The sequence below is a fragment of the Balaenoptera borealis genome (genome assembly GCF_965194805.1).
Source record: "Balaenoptera borealis genome assembly, chromosome: 7".
NCBI classification, from domain to species: domain Eukaryota; kingdom Metazoa; phylum Chordata; class Mammalia; order Artiodactyla; family Balaenopteridae; genus Balaenoptera; species Balaenoptera borealis.
The window spans coordinates 60,067,189-60,092,276 of NC_138864.1; the positions used below are offsets into that span (position 1 = coordinate 60,067,189).

The window sequence follows — 25,088 nt, forward strand, 5'->3', positions numbered from 1 at the left end:
CGAATAATTGTAAAACCTTGAATGAGAAAGTTGTTGCAGACCTTACTTTCTAGGTCTGAAAAATGATGTAAATACTTTCCTGCATGCCTAGCAGGAAAGTCTGCCATTAAATAAAAGAATATCTGTTAAACAGTACGAAACACGTCCACACACATCCTCCTCTACCCTATCCTCCCACACACCCCATTGGTAACCACAGTCCTTTAAAAAAAAAAAAAAAAAAAAAGAGTATCTGTGAAATAGCTTTGAATTCTTTGGAGGGAAGTTGCTGCAAGGTAATTAATAAAAACTCCTAGTGTTAGGATATCTTTTTTTCAATAACTTCCTTAGTTTTAAAATATGATGTGAATGCTTGGTTTGGATTCTTTTCATACCTATAGCGACTATACATTTTGTTTGCCAGAAAGAGGAAGTACATTGTGTAAAATAATTTATACCATAATGGAGGATAGCAGCTTATAAGACTGTAGGGGTTAGAATTGTGAATCATCTCTTGTGTGTTTCCAACTAAATAGAGGCAATCTCCCCAAGAGGGAGAAAAAAAAAAAATTCTACAAACCGCAAACTCCATCCAATCACAAAAAGACAAATCAGCCTTCAGGCAAATCAAATGTCTTCATTTAAAGCTTACCTGGATTTGGCACTCTGACCATCTTTTCCCAATCTCTTAACAATCTACTTTCACAAACAGTTAACAACATGCATACTGAAAGGCATTCCTTTGCAACCTTATTTTTCAAAACAAGGAACTCTTTAGCCCAGGGAAGACTTGGGAAAAGAACAGTTCCTCTCCGAGTTTGCAACATGTGAATGTGGGATTAGTGGGTGGGCCTGAGGTGTGCACAGGTGCATAAATACAGGTTTGGGCTGAGCCAGCACACTAGGAAGCTTGGACCGCATCGAATCGAGGCCATCTGGCTCACACAGACAGGTGGGTGGGGAAATCCAGGTAAGGCTCCTGACAGCAGTGTTGGAAGGGCACTTGTTAGAATGAGCTTTGGGCTTTGGTTACTGTGTAAAGTTGCAGACAATCCACAGGCAGAGGAGTGCAGGGTAGTTCCATGGGCAGTGAAATGGGATTTGGAGAGGGAATCATGGGATTTCCACCAAAGGCTTACTGGGACCTCTCTTTGGCAGAGCTATGCTCCTGAGCTGGTTCAAGGTAATGCTTTCTCCCTCAGGAAATGAAAGGTTTAAGAGTGAGCGAACTCCAGGAGGAGTTTTCAAGCCCGGCACAGGGCCCAGCGTCTCCTGTCTTAGTTACTGAGCCCTGATCACCATCTAATGCTCTGTTTCTTTCCCACTGGCAAAGCAAAGACCTGCAGGACTGTGAAAGCTCAGCTCAGATTGGCTGCTTGGAATTACAGTTCAGAATATTATTGCAAATCAGAAAACAGTTTTCTTTCTGTGTCTAATATAAAGATATCCTTATTGCTTCTTCAATCTTTAAATTCATGGGATAGGCTGTAGGAGGAGAGATCTGGTTGCTTTCCTGAGGCATTTATGAACAGGGACACTGAAACCTCCTGCAAAGCATTCCTTGCTGAAGATAAGAAGACAGGAATATAATGAAAAGTGAAAAGTTCTGGTTTTGAAGAATATGTGTGTGTGTGTGTGTGTGTGTGTGTGTGTGTCTCCAAATTATCAATGTCCTCGGTGGTTAGCTTTCTGTTTTGAGGTGGTTTATGCAAGCAGTTTGCAGATCACAGTCTACTCAGTAATGAAAACTCAGTACAGTGAATCTCAGAAAGTCAGCTCAGAGCAGGATGTTTGTACAGCAGGAGTTTTATTCGGTTCCCTTGAGTCATCCTGCCATAAGACACGTATAAGATACCAACAGTTCCAACCTGAAAGATGCAGAGGTATAGCAAGGAGTCCTAGTAGCCACTTGCACAACAAGAATTGTCAATGAATTAAATACTTCACCACTAGTTTACTACTATTTTTTCTAATATACATTAGATGCTGTTGTTATAAAGAAATACAAAATCAAATGTGTGTCGATAAATTTAAAGTCATTATTTGCCATGATATTTTTCTGAATCCAACTAGTATTCCAAAAGTATAACTATTCTCACATAAAGGTTCTTGGGTTTTGTTGTTTACATTAAAAAGAAGCCTTTGTACCAAAAAGGCTGGAAGACTTGGAGCACACTTTAGTTGTTTCTGCAAAATGCTGGATAATAAAAATTGTTATTGGCATTTCCATATCTTTATGGGTATAGAAAATGAAGAAAGTGTATCCCTGTTTTTATGCTTTTGTCTTTTTTGAGTGAGATGTTGTGTGGCTACGTACGATGACACAGATAATAATTGGTCAGTTTAATACAAGGCATCATCTGGATTTGGTGACTTAGCAACGCCTTTTTTTTAGAATTGGCTAACACTTAACAAAGGTTTCCACTTGCTCTATCAGAACATGAGAAACTTTACTCCCTAAAAATACTAAGCATTGATGGTCCATCCTGCTTCCCTTGCAGAGTTCAGCTGATTTAATTCGAAACATACGCCAATATTAGAGTTAGGTGTTTCTTTTTAGGAAATTTCAGTCTTTGGCTTTATTAGCAACCCAAGTATCCAGCTTTGCATGTTATGGTCCCTGGATAACCCTAGTGATTGGCTAGTGCAATTCACTTTGCTAGCTAGCTAGCTCACTTCCTCACTCATTCATGGATCTTACCTTGCCATTCACTTTCCCATTCATAAGCATCTGCTTCACAGTAGTGTAACATTCCCTGAGAATTAAATTTGGAATACTGGGAAGGAAAAAAAATTAACAAAGAGACATCCATGGGGTTGGTTTCTCTGTGTTAGGAGTCCCATAGAATATTTTTGTGCACTAAAGTACATGCCTATAGCCACCTACCTTAACAGGCCTGCACTGAGAGTCAAAGAATTAGTTCACTGAAAGAAACCTGCACTGATGTATTTTAACCAATTCAAAACCAATATATAGAATTTGAGTAAATATTACATTAGGGAGAGAGTTTTGTGGGTGCAAGTTTTTAGTTAAAAGATAAAGCTGGCAGTTTCTAAATGAAATAAATCATTTTACTCAGATCTTATTCTTCAATGGCAGTGTCCTCATTTTAACAAAATGTTAAAGAAGTATGTATGTTTAGGGTAATTTTTTCAGGATGGGAAGATGGGAGCCAGCATTGCAAAATGGCACAATCCAAAAGCCTTGGTTCTATGCCCATCTCATTAGTCTTCATTTCTCTGAATTTCAGATTCTTCATCTACAAAATGAGACAATGGGGAGGTGGGAAAAGAGGATATAACCCTTAAGGTGTCTTCCAGTACTACAATTTTTTAAATATAAATTTAAAAGCAAACTCCCTTAGCTATAAGAATATATACATCTATCTACTTATTTTCTTAAAATATATATGTATTTATTTCTATATTATAGATTTCTATGGAGATTTTCATATTTTATCTAGTTGGATCTATAGCATATAGAGGTAGACAGATGAGATAGATAGATGATAGATGGATAGATAGATATTCATACTATGTATTCTTAGGAAAATTCTGTGGAAGGTAGTTTTTTACTCCAATTGCACGTGTTCAATCTCATCTAAGCCTCAATTCCTGTTGTATCCCATGGTTGTGCTACAATCTGAAGATTTCGAAAACTGCTAATTCTCTTTTGTTTTACTGACTTTTTGCTTATCTGTTTGTCTTCCATATCAGATTTGCCATGGAGAAGATTTCAGTGTCAGCATTCTTGCTCCTTGTGGCCCTCTCCTACACTCTGGCCAAAGACACCACAGTCAAACCAGGAGCTAAGAAGGACACAAAGGACTCTCAACCCAAACTGCCCCAGACCCTCTCCAGAGGTAGGAGTCAGCTTCTTGTCGGCCTCCAGTTATACATAATTGGTAAAGATTTAACATTCAGAGCTGAGAGTTGTGTGCTGAACATATTTTTTATGTGTTTGTTCTAGATTTATCAAAGTTTATAATTGTTTCTGCTTTCTCTAGGGGGTTTTGCTCTTCTTTAGCGTCAAGTATATACTGATCCCAGTTTTACCCCTGCTTTTCAACAGCTTTGGATCTGAGAATATAATCACTTTAAATATACTGGTTCATTTTGTTCTAGGTTGGGGCGATCAACTCATCTGGACTCAGACATATGAAGAAGCTTTATACAAATCCAAGACAAGGTAAAGACAAGTTTTACAGAATTCCCTCAAAGCTCTCAAGAGCACCATCTAGTGATCTTTAGCTACACATGAAATCCTACTCATTAAAGATTATCCAATCTCTCTTTGTCTCTTAAAGCAATAAACCCTTGATGATTATTCATCACTTGGATGAATGCCCACACAGTCAAGGTAATTCATACTTCTAAATATAATTTCCTTTACAGGCTTTTAGCTCTAGGGCCAGGGTCCAGATCACTCATCTTTACATCCTTAGCACCTAGCACAGCTGAATTTAAAAGAATATTTTATGTAGTAAAAACATATTTTAAAGTAACTTCAAATATTTCCACAGTCTGTGTTAGCCATTGGTTCACATTTTGAAAAAACAAGCTCTAGAATTCATCCTTGACTTCTTGTCTTCTCTTACATCTCACATCCCATACATCAGCAAATACCATTGCTTTACCTTCACCATATATCCGAAAGCCAGCACCAGTCTCGTGGGCACACCACCTGTGCGGTCACACAGGACCCAGTGCTTAGTAGGTTCCTATGCTTGTTGTAAAGCTCTGTTGTTGCTGTCTTAAAATTCGTAATAATTTTTGAACAAAAGGCTCCATATTTTCATTTTGCAATGGGCCGCATATATTATGTAGGTCCTGCCCAAATCCAGCCACTTCCGATTGCCTCACTGCTACCGCCCTCATCCAAACCAAGTTTAGATCTTGCCTAGACCTGTAACAGGCACCTACCTGGTCACCGGACAGTCAGTTCTCCACACGGAAGCCATCAGATCCTAACACTCACATGCTCAAGTGGCTTCTCATCACAGGTAAAATTAAATCCAGATTCCTGATCATGGCCCAAATGGCTGGACATGATCTGGCCCCTGGCTGCCTTGCCTTTCTTACCACTCTCGCCATGTTTTCCCTCCACTGCATCTAGCCTGGCCATTGTGCTTTCCCTCAAGCATCCAAACCCATTCCCAGCTCAGGGCTATTGCTCTTGCGGTCCCCTCCGCCATGTGTGACATATCCCTAACATCTTAGAATGCAGCACCCTCTCACTTCTATGTCACCTCCTCAAAGAAGTCTACCCTAACCACCCTGTAGCTTTTAAACCTCTTGCTTTGCTTTATTTTTCTTCAAAGTACCATTATCTCCACCTAAAATTATTTACTTGTTTATGACCTGTCTCCTACACAAGCATTTGAGCCCTATGAAGAAAGCACATTATTTTTTTTTCCCCACTGCTCTATTCCCAGTACATGAAACGGTCCTGCCACATAGTAACCACTCAGTAAATATGGGTTAAAAAAATTAAGGGATGAATGAATGAATGATTGGATGAGTCCGTAGCGAAGCAAAGCTAGTCAATGGCCTAGATATTACTTCACTAACCATTTGCAGAAAGGGCGGAGTTGAGTATTGTATTACAAATACAGTTCAACTTAAAATCCAACAGAGAATAATGGTTTTAACTGGTGATGAAATGAATGCTTAACAATCTTTTCTTTACATTATAGCTTTAAAGAAGACATTCGCTGAAAATAAAGAAATCCAGAAATTGGCAGAGCAGTTTGTCCTCCTCAATCTAGTTGTAAGTTTACTCTTCATCCTGCCATTTCTCTGGGGCTTAGAATTTGAAATGGATGGTTCGTCTTCCCTACACATCTTAGCCACACTGCATTAATGGGGATGTGCTCCAAACATCTCATCTCATAGATAACAGTGAGGAAAGATTTTATTTCTTGCATGTCTACATTTTTATGGAGGAATTAATAATTTTAAGTTGTCTGAAAAATACTCTCCTGTGGTCCAGAATTTCTCTGCTGCTGTAATAAGTGGAACGTTTCTGTCATTAGAAATTCCTTGCTGTGCCCCTTTCCCCTGCAGTCCTCGCTGCTCTCCACCCATTCTTAGTCCCTGTGCCCTCTCTCCCCGGAAGAGACGGCTCTCCAGGTGTCCAAATCTAATCATTCCACATGTGCTGCGGCCTCATGCTTTCCCGCCCTACTTCACCATCACCACCCCTCCTGATGGTCAAGCTTTCTGCCTTGACAAGTTCTCCTGCTTGGTATACAAACAGTATCCACTTCCCTTCCGAGAGCAAACAGTCAGTAAACTACTCAGAAAACTACTCTCCCTAACTAGATGTCCCCTGAAGCTTCTCTCTGTCATCCTCTTTCCAGGTTGACAAGTTGACTTTTTGAAGGAACATCCACGCCAGCGGTTCTTCCCCACCTCCCTTCCAAGGCTCCTCTTCCTCCTTCTACCCCTTAATATGAGTGACTTCATGAATCTCTACTTGACCTACTTCTCTTTTTGTATTTTATATTCTCTGTGGACAATTTCATCAGCCTTTAATCAATGCCTGCTTACCGATAACTCCCACATCTTCCCCAAACACGCACCAGCTTCCAACTTACGCACACAGCCTAGTTCCAGAAATCTCGTAATCAGCTTCAACTCGACACGTTCAACACCGAATTTATCAGCGAGGCCCAGGTTTTTCAAAAAGCTCTTTTTCCTCTATTCCTTATTCCATTAGAGTGTTATTCTAGAGGTGATCCTCCCACTCACCTCCGGCAGTCAAGAAGCCCTGTGGTTCTAACTTTGAAATATTCTTGCTATTGGTCACTTCCCTATAAATTGAGGACTGCTGTTTTAGTGTAAGAGTTTTTCACCTTGCCTAGCTTATTGCAGTATTACTAAGTGGCTCCCTGCCTACAAAATAAATCCCATCTAATCCCACATGATTGTCGGGGTAATCACTCTAAAAACCAAATTGCAATCATGGCACTTCTAACACCCCTCCAGAGGTTCTTTTTTTTTTTCTTCTTAATATTTTTTCTTTTTATTGTGGTAAAAGTCACAAAATATAAATCATACTATTTTAACCATATTTAATTGTACAGTTCAGTGGCAATAAGTACATTCACATCGTTGTACAACTCTTACCATCATCCATCTTCCAAATTTTTCACCTTCCTAAACTGAAGCTCTGTCCCCATTGAACTTTAACTCCCCATTCCCCCTCCCCACTCCCCCCACTGTCCCCCCTTTGGCCCCTGGCATCTACCAATGTACTTTCTGACTCTATGAATTTGACTACTGTAGGTACCTCACATAAGTGGAACCAAACAGTATTTGTCTGCACCTAATGTATACTGGAATGCATTTCTAAGGTTAACTTAATATGTGTCCTGCAGACAGATTGTACCTTCTTTTTTCTTCCCCCTGTGCTATATAGTAGGCCCTCACCAGCCGTCTACTTCATACATAGTAGTGTACATATGTCAACCCCAATCTCCCAATCCATCCCACCCCCCTCTCCCCACTTGGTGTCCACACATCTGTTCTCTATGTCTGTGTCTCTATTTCTGCTTTGCAAATAGGTTCATCTGTACCATTTTTCTAAATTCCACATATATGCGTTAATATACGATAGTTGTTTTTCTCTTTCTGACTTACTTCACTCTGTATGACAGTCTCAGTGGTTCTTATTTATTTACGAGCAGACGTAAACACTGTGGCGTGGTGTGCAAGGCCACTCACAAGCCAGCCCCTGAAGTAGCTTTCTAGCATCTTCTCTCACTACTGCCTCAGGTATCCCTATCCTTTAGTCGCATCCAAACACTTGGTTATATGAAGTGCTAGGCCTTTCCTCTACCTTTGTATAATCTTACCCCCTCCACTGCCTGGAGTAACCTCCTTTTCTATATAACTGACCCCTATTCACTTTTTAAAGATTCCTCTTTACCCACTTCAGAAAGTCCTAGCGGAACCTGCAGATGAGGCTAAATATCCTGCTCTGGGCACCCAATGCACCTGTATATCCTTCATCATAACATTTCACCCCCCTGGATCCTAAATATTCCTTCTCCTACCTGTATCTCCCTGTTAAACAGAGAAAATTAAAAAATGATAAATGGATAGACGAATTCTCAAGATAATCCTGATTTTGCAGATTCTCTAAAAATGACTTCTGTTTTTTTTTTTTCATTATGCTATTTCCTCCTACCTCATGCAAGCTCCTTCCCCAAACACTGTATGCCTTCCAAATTCTCCCTTACTGAGTTTTTTGGCTCTTTGTTCACCACATGCATCAGTTCTTTACCTCATGTTCTGCATCACAGTCTGCTCTGTCTTATTATTTCATGCATGGAACTTGCCTCCCCATCTATATTATAAACTCTCTGTGTTAAGAGATGTGCCTTATAGTGTCTTAAGATGCCTAGCCCAGGAATGGACACACTGTTGTTTTAACAAGTTTGAAAATAACTGAAGAATATAAACAAACTGAAAGTTGCTTTTTTTTAAATCTTAGTATGAAACAACTGACAAACACCTTTCTCCTGATGGCCAATACGTCCCCAGGATTATGTTTATTGGTAAGTAAAAGTGACAATGAGATAAAACACACTGTGAACATTACACAAGTGCCGCCATATCTCTGCCTCTGTCCTCCACACCCTCACGTGCTGCTGCACCATGGCCAAGGCCACGACGAAGCTCTACTGGGGAGGTTTAACTTTCAGTTTCACAACCTATTTTCATTAGGAAATGCAAGCTTCTACCTATTTCCATACATGACATTTTTTTCTTCATCTGCTAATATTAACTTCTCATCTTCTGCCACAAGTACACCTGAGAAGGAAGTACCCTGTTAACTGTTTAAACGTATTAATCATTTCCCTGAATTATATCAGGTCTGTAAATATTTAATCAGGCAAACTTTTGATTCCTGTGCTGGATTTTTCTTTCTGACATTTTTTGATCATTATTTCTAGGCAAGTTATGAATATGGGCTGAAAGAAAAAAAAAATCAAAGGAGACATGCTCCTTCCTGCCACTGGTACTTTTCATGTGCCATTCCCTCTGCTGGAAAGCTTTTCTGCTTCCCCCCTCGGTACCCCCAGGTCACCTGGTTAATCACTGTCATTCACTGACCTGCTCAAACTCCCACGATGTGCTCTTGTGGCACCATATTCCTCTCAATGGTCACTCTTTCCTCAGTTTTAATTTTGTATTTATTGGGTGATTGTTTAATAAATATTGCCCCCCATGTGGCAGGGACGAGATCTTTTTCAGGTCACCATCATATTTTCAGCATGACCCTGTGGTAGGCTCACAATAAGTATTTGTTAAATGATTGAACAAATGAATTGAGTTTGGCTTTGATCAAAGTGATACTGATAAAAGGACAATCCATAATTAAATCCATCACACAGCAGAGCTCACTCAGATCAAGCAGATCACCTCTGTAATTCATCCAAGTTCACACTAACCTATAAAACAGGGGCAAGAAAAAGTGAAGGGAGAAAAGGAGAAAGGCCGAACTAGAGCTAATCTTACAGATTTGGTTTTGTTGGGATTTAGAAAATTTAGACCCTTAAAGGAAAGGGCCCTTATAGGTCATCCAGTCACACCCTGTGCTGGAATTCTTTTCAGAGTGTTCCTGTCTAAGGGCTTTTTAACCCCCGTTCGATTCCTTTGGTCATAAGAACTAGGTCCCAGGCAGCTTGCTCTTCCGGCTCAGTAGTTCTCCACGAGGCCTGCACATTAGAATTGCCTGGAAGATCTTAAACATCAAGCTGCCCAGGTTACACCTCAAAGCAATTAAATCAGAATCTCAGTGGCTGGGACGCAGGTGGCAGTCTTTGAAAGCTCTGCAGATGACTGTGCAGCCAAGGCTGTAAGCCAATGCTTGGGAGTTGAAAACGCTTTTCTGATGTCACTGTATTATGAAGATGAGACCCTGTGTGTGTATCCTCTACAGCGGGCAGAAGCAGAGTAGGTCTTAAGTCTTTCTTGAACAAAGGAAAGTCTGCTTCCTGTGATTTATGTCTGCCGGTCCTAGTCCAACATTCTGAAACGACAGGGATTGTCCATCAGGTACCGGTGACAGACTTGGCATCCATGTGGCTGGGCCTCATCTTTCCTCTTCATCTAATTCTCAGGACACGGACCATAGCCTCCTTCAATCACTTCTCTCAAGGCAAGGTTGCTAGGCCTTTGCATATCCTAGTACCTCCCTTCTGGATGCATCTTATTTATACCTGTTTTTTCCTCATTAACTGATAACTTCAAGTAAATATAAAACATGAAAAAAAAAAAAGGATTTCAACCTATAGGAATATATGTATAGGGGAAGACGCTTAAATCTCTATTTTTAAAATGCAGCTACTTAACAATAAAGTAAAAAAACTACACACTTATTTCGCCTTGGCTGGTCTTAAGGGCTTGCATTCTTTTATTCACTTAAATAAAAAACAACTTTGGTTTGGAAAACTAGCATTTGATGTGAGTTCCTAATTATCCAGGTTGCTCTTGGTAACATATTTCAATTACAATATAATCATTTCAAAAATTTAAAATAATTCTTTAGTAGAGAATGCCAATGTTTTCACCAAAAAAACAAAACGCCATCCCAAGAATGTATATTACCCTATTTTCAGGTTGCTATAGATAGGACAGCAGGGTTCTTAACCTTTTCCACAAATAGCGCTGCACGGCTGTTGAATGCTCCCAGTCTGGCTTTGGGTACCGGCTGCAGAGGCCAGGTTGCAGACCGGATGGAGTAGAATCTCATCCAGCAGGACACATTGTGTTCTCTTCATGGGATGTGGATACACATGTAGGCTTCATCATGCAATAGGGGTTATTCTGAAACATAGTACTCCATTCCCTTTGGCTTTTTCTTTGTAGACCCATCCCTGACAGTTAGAGCCGACATCACTGGAAGATACTCAAATCGTCTCTATGCTTACGAACCTTCGGATATGGCTCTACGTAAGTGTTACCTCCTTTGAACATCTGTTTCACTGCTGTACTGGGAGGAGAGCCCACATGGGGAGGGGAGAAAAAGCTGTGCTCAGAGACCCCAGAGAACCAGTCTGACCCTAACTGGCCTTGTGTCCTCCAGCAAATGACATTCAAGCACTGATCTCACTTTCTTAAAAACTCAATTAAAGATGAGTTATTTAGATTAGGTATCTTTTCCTCTAGGAGAATCCTAGGACCATATTACCTCCTTTTCAGGTTTCTCTTAGGCTCACTTAACTCCTTCTACCACAGACCTGAGCGCAATAGTAATCGTACCATTACAATAGCAACAGTAGCAATCTGCATGCTTTGTTAAATGTTTTCCAAGTAACAAAAGTGAAATAATTTAGTCCAGCTTATTAAAGTTGAATTCAAGTTCAATTTTAAAGATCAATAGGAAAGATGGTTCCAAATAGTTGCCAAGATACTCACTTCCCCTGGGGTTGCCATAACATGAAAAAAAAAAAAAAGTGTGAGACTCAAGGCAGATGAAGAACCTCAATGAGAGGCTGTACCTAGTTGTGACATCTAATTAGTCCTTCTGGGAAGAAAATTGAGTCTTGTCATAAGAACCAATTCACTCAATGACTAGTGACTATGTAGACCTGCACTGCCCAATATGTCAGCCATTAGTCACATGTAGCTGTTTTAATTAAGATTTTAAAATTCAGATCCTCAGACATGGTAACCACATTTAAAGTACTCAGTGAATAGGCATTGACTATTTTTCATCATCACAGAAATTTCTGTTGGGTGGCACCAACCTAGAATGTTATGTTGGGAAGGATTATGAGGTTGTGTCTGGGCAGCAGGAAAGAATGTCCTGGTCCATTAGCAATGTCTCCAGTAGATGCTGGGTGTACCAGGGGAAGCACATTCTAAATGTATTGACCATTCTTGAGATAACAGTATAGATCTTAATAAGACTTTGGGTTCCTTAAAGGCAGGTATTCTGCACAGGTAATATCACCGTGCCTTGTAAGAAAGGCAGTTAATAAACATTGGAAGAGAACTAGATTATAATAATAAAAGCCATTCCACATACTTTTAGAAAAAAATTTACAAGGTTACCAACATTCACGCTATATCTATCAATATGATCTGATGATGTGTTGACTCTCATAACTTTTTCCCACATTAGTGCTTGACAACATGAAGAAAGCTCTCAAGTTCCTGAAGACTGAATTGTAGAGGAAAAACAAAATCTGCAAGCTCCTCCCTTTGTGTTGGGCCTTGAGACTTGGAACCAGAGGACATTTTAGAAGACTGTGGAGAAGGCAGAAGCACTGGTGAACCTACTGATTAGATTATGGTTTCATGTTACAACAGCTCTTTTTTTAAATTTGGTTTTAAGTATACATGTATGAAAACAATATCTTATACTACCAGAGTGAGCCATGATTTTTAAAAAAATAAATCCTTTTAGGGGTGTTCAAACTGTTCTTTTTTCCCCCAACTTGGTCTTTCACAGAAAAGCTCTTTGGTTCATTCACCAAATAGGATTTTCAGACACACAAAATGTTCAAAAAGAGGACAAGACAAACCTAATTCAAGCAATGAAGCCCAAAAACAAAGTTATCATCTCATCTCACTATAGTTTCTCACTGGCTGACTAAAAGTAGACATGAGCTTGAACAACAGAAGTATCAAATGATATGCTCTAGTGTGAAAATATCTAGAAAGGCATCCCATGAAAATCAATACCTAATTGAAGACCACCCCTCCTCACCCTGGCCAGAAACTCCAATGGACACTCTTGAATTTAGCAATCCAATTTTAGTTAGATTTTGCTCTCAGAGAAAGCCTCTGGCAGGTAGCTTTCTCCTTCAGAAGACTAATTTTGTAAAAAAAGGTCATTCAAAGAATATCTGTATCCTTAAACACACCCTAATGAAATCCTGAAAATTAAACTCATAATATATTTGGTTTCTTAAGGTTTTAGAGTACTGGCCGGGAATAAATTCAGTTGATATGTTCCCATCTTCTTCACCCAAATGTGACTTGCTGGGTAAAGAGCAAAGGGCACTGACTTCATGTCCATGGGGTAAAGATCAGAGGTTACTACTTATCTTTGGATGAGGTGAGAGAGGAGGTGCCATCAGATAGGGGAGCACTTTAACTACTTTTAACTCTTTATTCTGCTGACAAAAAGTAGAACCATGGGGCTTCCCTAGTGGCGCAGTGGTTGAGAATCTGCCTGCCAATGCAGGGGACACGGGTTCGAGCCCTGGTCTGGGAAGATCCCACATGCCGCGGAGCGACTAGGCCCATGAGCCACAACTACTGAGCCTGCGCATCTGGAGCCTGTGCTCTGCAACAAGAGAGGCCACGATAGTGAGAGGCCCGCGCACCGCGATGAAGAGTGGCCCCCGCTTGCCACAACTAGAGAAAGCCCTCGCACAGAAACGAAGACCCAACGCAGCCAAAAAAAAAAAAAAAAAAAAAAAGTAGAACCATGTATTAATTACTTCACTACATATTTAATCTCACATTCATTGTTAGATAAAATTCCTTTATCACCCAAACCCCACTGCCTGCTTTGGCCCCTGAATGGCTGCGACAGTCTGTGCAATGCTTTGCCTATTGGTTATCTATTGTTTGTCTTAATTAACTTTGTTTGTTTGTTTGTTTGGATACAGCCTTTTCTGAATAGATTCTTTGGCATTATTAACTTTCCCAGTTGATACTTTTTAAAATACTTTTCTCTCACACAGTACTGTCAAAGAGCTCTGCAACAGAAACCTATGTTGTTGATTTAATGGCATATAAATCCTCAGCAAAAATATCACCAGAGGGATTGGGTGCCCTCCTTGTAAGTAGATAACCTACATGTACTTAAAAAGGTAAAATATCCCATTTAGAAAGCTCTCTGAGGGTTAACTGGAGGAAAAAAACAGGTTCCACGTGTATAAACAAATATTTTGAATGATAACTTCTAAGCTATTCAGGTTTCCTCATTGTACAGCAAAATAGTTTTTTTTTTTTAATTGGGCTGATGTGAAATAAGATTAAGTCCTTAAAATTTATTGAATGACATGCTATTTTAGCCACCCATATACTTTTTAAAATATAAATACATCTCTGAGAAGTCAAATGTCAAGGTTGCAAGGGAAATGAGTCCCCCTTAGAAAAGTGACAGAGCAACAGTCATTCAAAAAAAAAAAATTGATCAACTTTGACCCAGTTTTCTCTACTTCTGAGAATTTGTCCTAAGAAAATCACTCAAGAGAAACTGTTCTGCGAAGATGCCAATGGCAACATTATTTAAACATACCCAAAGAAAGGGGCCACCTCCAAATCTAATGATTACATAATTAACACAAAGTGCACTACGTTGTCATCTATAAGTTATAAACATCACAGGGAAACAAAAAGGGTAAGTGAAAAAGAATTTAAGAATTTCTATGCTATAATTGCAACTATAGGACATGTGTACTTAACAAAGGTTAGAAAGGGAAGTTGCAAACATAAAAATGGTTGTTTTAAGCTCATGGAAATGTTAACAATGCCTGCTCTTTCTACCAAACCCTTTACTGTCATCTCACAGTCTTTCCTTTGTGTTTAAATAAATTTAAGTTGAGAGCATATCTTGAGAGAGAAATGGAAGAATGCCTTAAGACTAGAGTATTATTTTGAACAGCTGAATTAAAATGTTGGTAACCTAGGGGGGATGTAAAATGGTACAGTCACTATGGAAAAAATATAACCGTTCCTCAAAAAATAAATACAGAATTACCATACAATCTGATAATTCCACTTCTCAGTGGGTACCCAAAAAGATATCTGTATACTCACATTCACAGCACTATTGTTCACAATAGCTGGGAGGTAGGAGCAAACCAAATAGCCATTGATGGATGAATGTGTAAACAAAATGTGCTTCACATAGAATGGAATATTCTATAGCCTTTAAAAGAAGGAAATTCTGACATATGGATGAACATGGAGGACATTATGCTAAGTGAAATAAACCAGCCACAAAAGGACAAATACTGTCTGATTTCCAGACAGGCATCTGGAGCAGTCAAGTTCATACAGATAAAAGTAGAATGGTAGTTGCCAGCAGCTGAAGGGAGGGAGGAATGAGGGGTTATTGTTTAACAGATACAAAGTTTCAGTTTGGGAAGATGAAAAAGTTCTAGAAATGGATGGTGGCGACAGTTGTGCAACAATGCGAATGTACTTAATAACACTGAACTGCTCACCTAAGACAGTTAAAATGATAAATTTTATGCTATGTATATGTTACCACCTTAAATTTTTTTTTTATCAGTTTTATCTGAGGGTAGGAGGGAGAGGACTAACTTTGAAAAAAAAAGGTAGTAACAAAAATCATCCATAAAAGTCATTTACGTAGATGATCAACATACCTGACTAAACCTTTATTACCTGTTTTAGAACCGCGGTCTTCTTCCAACGATCACCTATAACCAGCTATCTCTGCTTTGGTTTTTTGCTTGTTTGATGCCTTCAGTAATCCTAAGTAGGTACTGAGGTCCTCATATTTAGTAATCACTGTTGAGAATGGGAGCTGGAGGGAGAAGAGAAAGAGCTCGAAGGCAAGCACGAAACTTTCCAGCACCCCACCAAGGAGGCAGACTTCAAAGTCCAGATGAAGTCAGCCTAACTTATTAAGAGGCTGCCTGTCAAGTTGTGACCTCATCGACCTGTCAAAAGCAAGATCCCAAAAGTAAGCAGAAATGGTTTCACCCTCCAAGAGATGTCAAAGTCCGTTCTTCGACATATATTTTCACTCACAGGGAGCTCCCTCAAGCCCTTCTTTGAAAATGAATTCCAAAAGCTGAGTTTCCTCAGCAGAGGAGAGGACCGGAGAAGCAGCCCAACACATGGTATAGGGGGTGCTGCTCTTCCCCTTTCCCACTGTTTCAAGAGTCATTTCAATGACTACAATTGTGATCATGACATTCCAGATAAACTTCAACATGAAAAGCTGTGGTCTCTTTTCTCTTTCTCCCTCCCTCTCCCTCTGGAGTCAGGTGGAGGTGTGGGGTGAAGGGCACTGCCCCTTTAAAATTGTTTAGAAAACATTCATGGAAAACCCACCTTGTAATTGCATCTGGCATAGAGAGCCTGGTGTAAAAATTAACTGCCAGACCCAAACATACCAAGTGCAGAACAACTTTACACAAATCCCTTCACTCATCCAGAAACCTGGACAACTTGGTCTTTAACCTTATTGTCGTCTGCAATAAAACAACTGACATGTGAATGATCCTATTTGTATAATCAAGATGCCCAAAAGTGGTTTTCCCCTAGAAAATACTATGTAAAAACGCGATTCTAACTTTCTCAGTACCAGCTAAATGGTGAAACAGTTTCATATATTTAGTCAGTGCATTTTCAAGAGGATGAAAAAACTTAAACAGGGTTAAACAAATATTTAGAAAAACTGTGGGAGGAGGGTTTTGGCTGAAGAAACTAAGAACTAAAAGCCACTCTTCCGGTTTCTTTTTCTCCTGAAAGGTTCCATTCAGCAGCATATTACTTAGGTTGAACATGCATAACTGGTTTTCACAAACTCACTGTTGCTTAGATAACACAGTAGCTGAGATGAATTTAAGCTATATGAGCTCGGATTTCTAGAATTTATAACCTAACTTTTTTCCCTTTGTATTAGCCTTATATTTTCTAAAATTCCAACTTTAACATCAAGGCTGACTGCGTAAATGTTCTGAGAAACATTTCTCTAAATGAAATAAGTCCACAGAGAATGAAAGAATTTTTTAAAATAGGTTTTTTGTTTATCTGCTTTTTAATAAATGCTAGGTTTAGAAGAAAGAAGCCCTGGAGTCTTGAGTTGGCCTTACAGACATTTGTTATCGCTCCAGGACAGACCCTGATTTGAAACGTACCCTCCTCTGAGGTCACAAAATGTGTTTGTGGCAACATTTTGTGCACAAGAGGCAGTGGCCCTCCGGTCATCCTGGGATCAGCCTGACCTCGGCAGGCTCTCCAGCAGCCATTCGGGACTCGGGACAGTATTCAGAGTTTAGTAGTCCTAAAGATTCTTGCTTCTCAGTCCCTGGTCTGTAACTAGGGTGACCTAAATAAGGCCATTGCAATTAGAGCACAAACCAAGGTTATGGGTTGGCTCTCTCAGGAACAGCCCTTCCCACATAAAATCATTCGCACCAAGAAAAGTATTCTAGTAGGAGATTCCAGAACTTCATGGAAACTTCAAAATGCAACAAAGCAAACAGGGAAAATACAAAATGCCTTAAAGGAAGACGGAGTCCAAAAATCTCACTTCCTTCATGTGTCACTTACAATCTCATCTTATGGTACAAGTGGCAACATTTTTAGGGTCACCCAGAGCTCGATATGAAATTGAAGGAGAGCAGAATACGCCCGCCACCCCACAATATGCCTCTTTGGCATTAAGATTATTTTGAGTTGATTACTTTTGAGAAACAACAGACAGGAGAAGCTCTGAAAACAGAGTAGAAATTTACTCTTCTGTAAGGTAAATTTACACTTAAATCTCCATTTGTAAAGGTGTCTTCTCTGTACCAGGAAGAAAAGGATGATTCCAAATCACAAGAAACTCTTTTATCAATGGCACTGGCTTAAAACTGCTAACAAACCTTATCCTTATTTACTGTGTCTTTCCTAGTAACCTCCCATAACTGGCTTCCTGATAGCCCCCCTCCCATACACACACACCTTTCTTTTGCCTTTAGCTGAAGACGGTATTTAAGATGATGGCTTGAGCCATCTCGAGGAGTTAATCAGTTTTTCTGGATATTTCCTATGTATACATGAGGTATACATGTTAATAAATTTCTGTTGTTTCTCTTGTTATCTGTCATTTACTACACGGGGTCTCAGCCAAGAACTCAGAAGAACAGAGAAAAAATTATTTTTCTTCCCCTACAACAGCAAGGGAATTTAGTTTTCTTGAAAGATGAGCAAGTCTTCCAGAGGCATGTAAGTGACCCACCCTCAAAATGCTCTAAAATTCTACAGATTAACCATTTATCCTCTTTCTTGGTCTAAAAGCCATCGAAACAATTACTAATGAAATACCATATACTACATAAAATATAAGACAGGAAATTAGTAATTTTCAGTAACAGGAAAGAACGTACATATTTTTCCCCCCAAAATGAGCGACTTCTCTTTTAAAAAACAATTTTCACTATGGAGAAAATATTAGACACTGAAACATTTCAAGAAAAGATTTTGGGATGACTACTGGTGCTGGAAGTTAATTCCACGGTTGGATTATACACTCAGCTCTAGGTCAGTCAAAGGGAACCCGAAGCAAAAAAGAGAAGAATTCCACTTCACTTAATTCATTTATCAATCCTTCCATTACTTTCTTTTAATTCAAACATTCATAGACGAAGGTTTCCATACTTAATTTTTTAACATAATATACAGAACCACAATACTATTTAAATTCCAAATTATGGGAGATCACACTCAAATAGCTTGGATTTGACGAGTTGCTGAGACAATACTGAGAAATTTCACGGAAAAGGTATTTAGAATTTGTAAGATAGTCAAATATCTTTTTGCTATATGGGCCAATGCATTAATAGTAACATGATTAAAAAGGCAGTCTTTTGGACTTCAAATTATTATAAAAGAATATCAAGATTATATAGATATAATTTCTGAATTTCTCAAACTCATTTCATTTTGAAGGCTGAAGGCAAATGTTACACATTAGAACATTCATGAAACCATTTCTCCTTTGCACTTACCTGTAAATATCAAAAACTAAACCACACTTTCCTAAAGACCTAGCTATTTCTAGAGTACATTAGTGTAATCAGAAAGACTACTAGAACTAAATTATCACTTTTAGGTTAACAATTTTCACCACAACATCTTTCCTAAAAGGACAAAAAAAAATGGGGAATTTAGATTTCCCTTATTGAACTTAACAGAATAGAATCTCATACTTTCTGGCTTTAATAAACTTCAACTCTTTTTTCCAGTGGGAACTATCTACACAGCACAGTGCCACATACAATTAATTATTCCAGTGAGATGTACATTTAGATTCACAATATGATCAACACAATAGTGCCATACAAAGTTTTTCTGCAGGTAAAAACGCTAAGAAAGGCCACAGTGGACAGTGCCGACACTGTGAAAAACAGTAGATTACAAGGTACCACTGAGGTTCAGAGGAGACCACAAGTTTCAGATTTTTTCAGCAATGGAAAAAGAAAAACATTCAGAGAAACATAAAAATATATAATTCCACTGTCAATTATGCAATTTTTCATATACTGTTTCCTTAAACAGGCAAATTAGCTTAACTTAAAGTTAGAGGAAATGTACAAGATCAGAATATGAAAGATTTCTCTTGTTTTCTCATCAAAGGAACGCACTAGGATTAGCACGAGGATCTTTCTGGTTCCTGTATCTGTAGGTCAGCCAAACACCCAGGATCTGGAATTGAAGAAAGAAAAGAAGAAAGAGAAAGTAACAGTTGTGTGTATTTATTCAGTTTATCAGCAAAATAATCTGGAACCTCTGAAGCATTTTGTATTATTTGTTCAAAGAGGAAGAGATTTCTTTTTAAAATGTAGTACGTAACCCAAATTAGAGATCCTAAGAAAAATTAATATGAACATTGTGGTAGGCTGAATAATGGCCCTCCAAGGTTGTCCACACCATAATCCCCAGAATCTGCAAATATGCAACCTTACGTGGTAACAGGGACATTGCAGACATGACTGAGTTAAAGCTCGTGAGACAGGGAGATTATCTGGGTGGGCTCTGTGACGTAATCACAGGGGTCCTTAAAAGAGGGAAGCAGGAAGGACAAAAATCAGAGATACAGCCAAAAGGTGATGGCATGACAGAAGCACTGGGAAGCAGATTCAGAGAGAGAAGATGCAACACTGCTGGCTTTGAAGATGAAGAAAAGTCAAGCCAAAGTCGAGCCAAGGGGTGCAGGCAGCCCCTAGAAGCTAGAAAAGGCAAGCAAACAGGTTTCCCCTAGAGCCTCCAGAATGAGTCTCCATTTTAAGCTTCTGACCTCCAGAAGTATAAGAAGATAAATGTGTGTTGCTTTAAGCTACTACATTTGTGATTGCTTGTTAGAGCGGCAATAGGAAAGTGATACAAGTTACCTATTAATACTGAATTGTCTTAATAGCTAAAATATCATATATTTTGCTAATTCAGAAACAGCGTTTGGCAAAAATTAAGCAATAACAAAAATCCTACAATAAATACATTTTCCAATACAGATCATAAAAAATGTGATAATTCCTACCTCTCCAAGGGAGGGGGACGTATACTTTTAGAAAAGTAATAAGTAGTCATTGTGCCATTTCTCACACCACGTTCACTAACGAGTTAACCAATATAACCTGCCTTTTTTTTAATTGAGAAATGTGTTCATTCTGGTTCTGCTACCTCAAAGTTGATTTATTTAAAATAATCAAAAATTCTTAGACTGAAAAAGATGCAAAATTTTAATGGAACAAAATGAATTTCAAATTATATTTCCCATTTCAGACCTGTGCCAACTTTTAATCTAAATTTTGTTCACTTGACTTCACTTGACTTCACTTGACTACTCATTAGCTCTTGAAACTACGTGTAGAGAATTGTGATAAATCTAAAATTTTCTCCATTTACCACAATAATAATTTCTGAGTTACTATAAAACTCATGATTGGCAATGTTTATTACAACATGTAAGGGCTGATGGAACTATGCTTTGTGTTGAATCAAGGAAACAAAAGTCTAATTTAAGGAAGTGGAAAGTCTGGTTTGGTGTCTGTATGACGGGGGGTTGGGGGGAAGGAATTTACTTAAACCTATGATGAGTACTTTGTGACTGGCTCTGTTCTTCACATTTCACAAATTCATATAATTTGACCAAAAACCCTATATGATAGGAACTGTCATTACCCTCATTTTACCAGTGAGGGAACTGAGGCATCGAGAGGTTAAATAACTGGATAATAGTTACACAGGTCATGAGTGCCAGAACCAGGATTCAAATCTTGGGTCCAAGCTCTTAATTACGTGTGTTGTTTTATATGAGAATCTGATGTGTTACAGGCCATTCTCAAGCTAACAACATTCCACCTACCATTTCAGCCATGCTTGTTATTACAGTACTGAAATACTTACACACCTGTTATCAAGCAGCTACTTCTCTGACACCTCTCATCCTGCCCGAGCATCATTTCCCTGACCCTGCCTCAGAAATACCGGCACACAGGGAACTTCTAGTTAGAATTTCTGAGTTTGTTAAATATTTTTATAATCACCCCAGAATACATGCCGATGGTGTAAGTTACAGTTCTTAGGGGAAACAAAGCCATCGGGTAAATAACATACTCATAATCTGGAGTCACATTTTACCAAAATTCCTCCAATTAAGCTGTGATAAAATGAAACAACCCCTTCTTGTGCCCCATTGCTGGACCACTATCTCCTCACACCCAGAGAGAGCATGAAAAGGTCATGCCCAAAATGCAGAAAGATCAAAGTTAGATAATTACTGGATTTTTAGCTTACAAAGGTGCTCATGATTTAAAGATTTTCAAGGGTAACTTTGACCCGATCATAAACTCTGCTGACTCTAGAACCTACACCCAGGATGCAAGAGGTCACCAGAGTACAGTTCTATGAAATGTCTACACAGAGTGTGCAAAAAGCATGTCCTTTGTTATTTATTTTTATATTTATTAAATATAGAAAGGCAGAAGGTAATATGACAAAATATTAATGATGATTTCTGAGGAGGTAATTTTAGTAGATACATTTACTCTTTCAGCTTCATAATTGTATTTTCTAAATTTTCTACAAAGCACATGTACTAATTGTTATAACTTTTTTGGGGGATTCTAAATCAATGTTTCTTTGATGGTTTATATTTATTTTCATGTATTACAAATAGTTCAAATGAAATCTTTCTATTTCATCTATGACAGGAAATCATCAGCTAGTTAGTCTCATCCCTTCAAACTCTGAGAATCGCTGATTCTGTGAAATACTGAATAAAATAAAAATTTAAAAAGTGAGAGAGCCTATAAAATAGTCACAATCCAAAAAGTATCAGGTTGGATAAATTACTGTTAAAATCTCTAGCTAGGTTTCAAAAGGACATGGTGTATAAATTCAGGGCAGGACTCCATGAAAGAACACCTTAGAAATCTAAGACCCATGAGTTTATATTCTTCAATAATTAATATTTTAGAAGACAGCGGGGGCTGGGAGGGATGAATAGGCAGGGCACAGCATTTTTAGGGTAGTGAACATACTCTGTGTGATACCATAATGATGGAGATATTTGTCCAAACTCATAGACTGTGCAACACCAAAAGTGAACCCTAATGTAGGTTATGGGCTTTGTGTGTTATTATGTGCCAATGCAGTTTCATCAGTTGTGACAAATGCACCATCCGGTGAGTCATGGTGACAGTGCGGAGGCTCTGCTTGTGTGGGTGCAGGGAGATACTGGAAATCTCTGGACCTTCCTCTCAATTTGGCTGTGAACTTAAAACTGCTCTAAAAATAAATAAATAACCTCCTTTTAAAATAATATATGCATAGCTGAAGGCAGTGTGATCCGACGAGAAGAAAATGGAGCTGCTCAAAAGAACTAAATTCTCAAAATAAATCCCAGATATAAAAAAGAAACCATGTGGCGAAATTCTGATCATTACTGACTCTGGCTAATGGAGTGTATGGAGATTGCTCATTCTGGTTTTTTCCCACCTATATTTTTAAATTTTTATGACAAAATTTTTTTACTTTTAAATCCACGTTTTATTTTAAAAGAAAGAAAGGAAAAATGCACAGGATTGTTTTCAAATGGTATATGAATCTTCTTGAATCAATGCCATGACCAGCCCAGAAGTAAGATGGCTCCTTCCTGAGAAAAAGTGAAGTGAAAATATGCTTAGCATAGGAAGGGATGTCAGGGAAAACTTCTTTTGAAAAGTGAATACTAATGAGAATTCCTGGGAGGAATTCCAGTGGTTAGGACTCCAAGCTTCCACTGCAGGGGGCCCAGGTTCAATCCCTGGTTGGGGAACTAAGATCCCGCAAATGTGGTGAGGCCAAAAAAAAAAAAGTGAATACTAAGTTTGGTCTTTATCTCCAGTTTGATAATAACAGCCAAGTATGGATTTTTCATTCTCAAAGGGAGAAAAAGAAACTGAATTAGAATATACAATATACACAAACATCTATGTATATATAATATGTTATCTTAATCATACATTTTATACATATATATATAATGTATACATTATATACACAAATTCAGTACATGTCACACACACACAATCAAAATGAGAAGATCTAATGTGCAACATGGTGACTACAGTGAAAACACTGTATTGTACAATTGTATTGTACAGAATACTGTATTGTATTGTACAATCTACTCTCTTGCTAAGAGAGTAGAACTTAAATGTTTTCACCCAAAAAAAAAAGGTAAATATGTGAGGTGATGGATGTGTTAATGAACTTGATAGGGGGGATCCTTTCACAATGTATATGTATATCAAATCATCATGATATACACTTTAAATATCTTACAATTTTATTTGTCAATTATACCTCAATAAAACAAAAAATATATTTTTTTGTATTTTTATATTTAATTATACAGAGAGAAGTAAATTTCTAGGCCCAAGATGAAGCTGCTCTTATCCAGGGTGCCACATCAGCAAACCGAAACTTGGGTAAACTTTGTGTCCCTGTAAATGCTCCTCTTGACCGGAAGTGCAATATATTCAGTCAGCCAATCCCCAAAGGCCAAGCCAATTCTGGGCCTTCTCACCCCAAACAAGACTGACTATGTGGCCCCAGCCAATCAGATATTTTCTATTATTCCCTTCCTTATTCTTTATCCTATAAAAGCTCCTTGCCTTCGGCCTTATTTTGCAGTTCTCTGAAAGGAGACTGTCCATGAAGTGTTAAAATTTGTTTGTATCACCTAAACTGCCTTCTTTAATCATTTTTAACATATATAATCAAAATGAGAAAGGGGCTTCTAAACATAAAAATCAACTGGATAAACCATATAGGCAAAAAGCAATAAACTGAACCACATAAAAAGTAAAACCTATAAATTTTATTTAAAAATCATGAAAAAGTTAAGTAAATGCAAAAGAAATTGAAAGCAGGACAAAGAAGTCAAGTAGAGTGAGTGATGAGAGGAGGAGGGAGCCAGGAAGGGAACGGAGGAAATAAAAGGAGAGTGGGCAACTTTCTGGGGCGCCTGGGTTTCTAAGAGCACCCAGTGAGCCCCAGCCTTGAGGCCTCTTTTCTAAACACCTTCTAGGCCCTGAGGCCCGCTCTCCTATTCTTTTACAAAATTCCCCTTTTTTGCATAGACTGAGTTACAGGCGATCCAAAGGTCCTTGATCAGGACAGACAGTAGGTGGGCAATTCACAAAAGAAGTAATACCAGTGGTCCAAAAACACATGAATACATGAATATTTTCAAATTCACTAGTCACATTTCCAAAAGAGCAAACAGAACTGTAATACTATTTTTACCTACCAAATTGGCAAATATTTTATAAGATAAAAATATCGAGAATTAGTGCCTGAATCAAAAGTTGGTAGAATCTCCCCCAAAAGGCAATTCGGCAATATTTATCAAACTCTTTTAAAATGCCCATATACTGAATGTGTCATATTTTACTTCTGGAGGTGTACTCTAAAGAAAAACTAGGGAATATAGATCAAAAATATATATACAAGGAAGTTGACCATGAAATTACTTATTATAGGGACATACTGATGGGGAAATCAAATGTCCAAGAAATTAAATGACAGAGTAAACTTCAAATATAAAAAATACAAGATTTTTCTGATTTCCTTTTAAAGATAAATGCTCATTCTTACAATAGCCTACCATATATTTCCACAGTTATATGCACAATCTTACTTAATAGCATTATTCTACACATGCTATTCTTTGTTTAAAACAGGAGTGTGACATGGGCAATTAACACAACCATCACAGGGGTCCCATCATCATTTTTTAAGGGGGTATAATATGGGGACTTGTACATCAATAATTTACTCATGTCTACAAAATGACAGCTAACACACACAGCACTTGCCGTATGTCAGGCATTTTTCTATAT

The 25,088-nt window shown here is 38.4% G+C and overlaps 2 protein-coding genes across 3 annotated transcripts in view; one reads left to right on the plus strand and one right to left on the minus strand.

The window, feature by feature from the left end:
• Positions 1–825: 825 nt before the first annotated feature.
• On the plus strand, positions 826–12,414 carry AGR2 (anterior gradient 2, protein disulphide isomerase family member). 2 transcript variants are annotated; one of them, XM_082398618.1, is made up of 8 exons: positions 826–931; positions 3,697–3,842; positions 4,105–4,168; positions 4,287–4,339; positions 5,676–5,749; positions 8,480–8,543; positions 10,861–10,944; positions 12,119–12,414. In XM_082398618.1, exons 2-8 carry the CDS (start codon positions 3,704–3,706, stop codon positions 12,166–12,168), a joined length of 528 nt encoding a protein of 175 aa, XP_082254744.1. In that variant the 5' UTR covers positions 826–931; positions 3,697–3,703; the 3' UTR covers positions 12,169–12,414. The 2 variants fall into 2 exon arrangements, with proteins under 2 accessions (XP_082254744.1, XP_082254745.1); XM_082398619.1 differs by having other exon boundaries at positions 863–949.
• A 5,878-nt stretch (positions 12,415–18,292) lies between these two features.
• TSPAN13 (tetraspanin 13) overlaps positions 18,293–25,088 on the minus strand; it is a 31,059-nt gene continuing 24,263 nt past the window's right edge. The window contains exon 6 of the mRNA XM_082398595.1: positions 18,293–19,404. Within this exon, the coding sequence (XP_082254721.1) occupies positions 19,330–19,404 (75 nt within the window). The 3' untranslated portion in view covers positions 18,293–19,329. The remainder of the gene's footprint in view (positions 19,405–25,088) is intronic.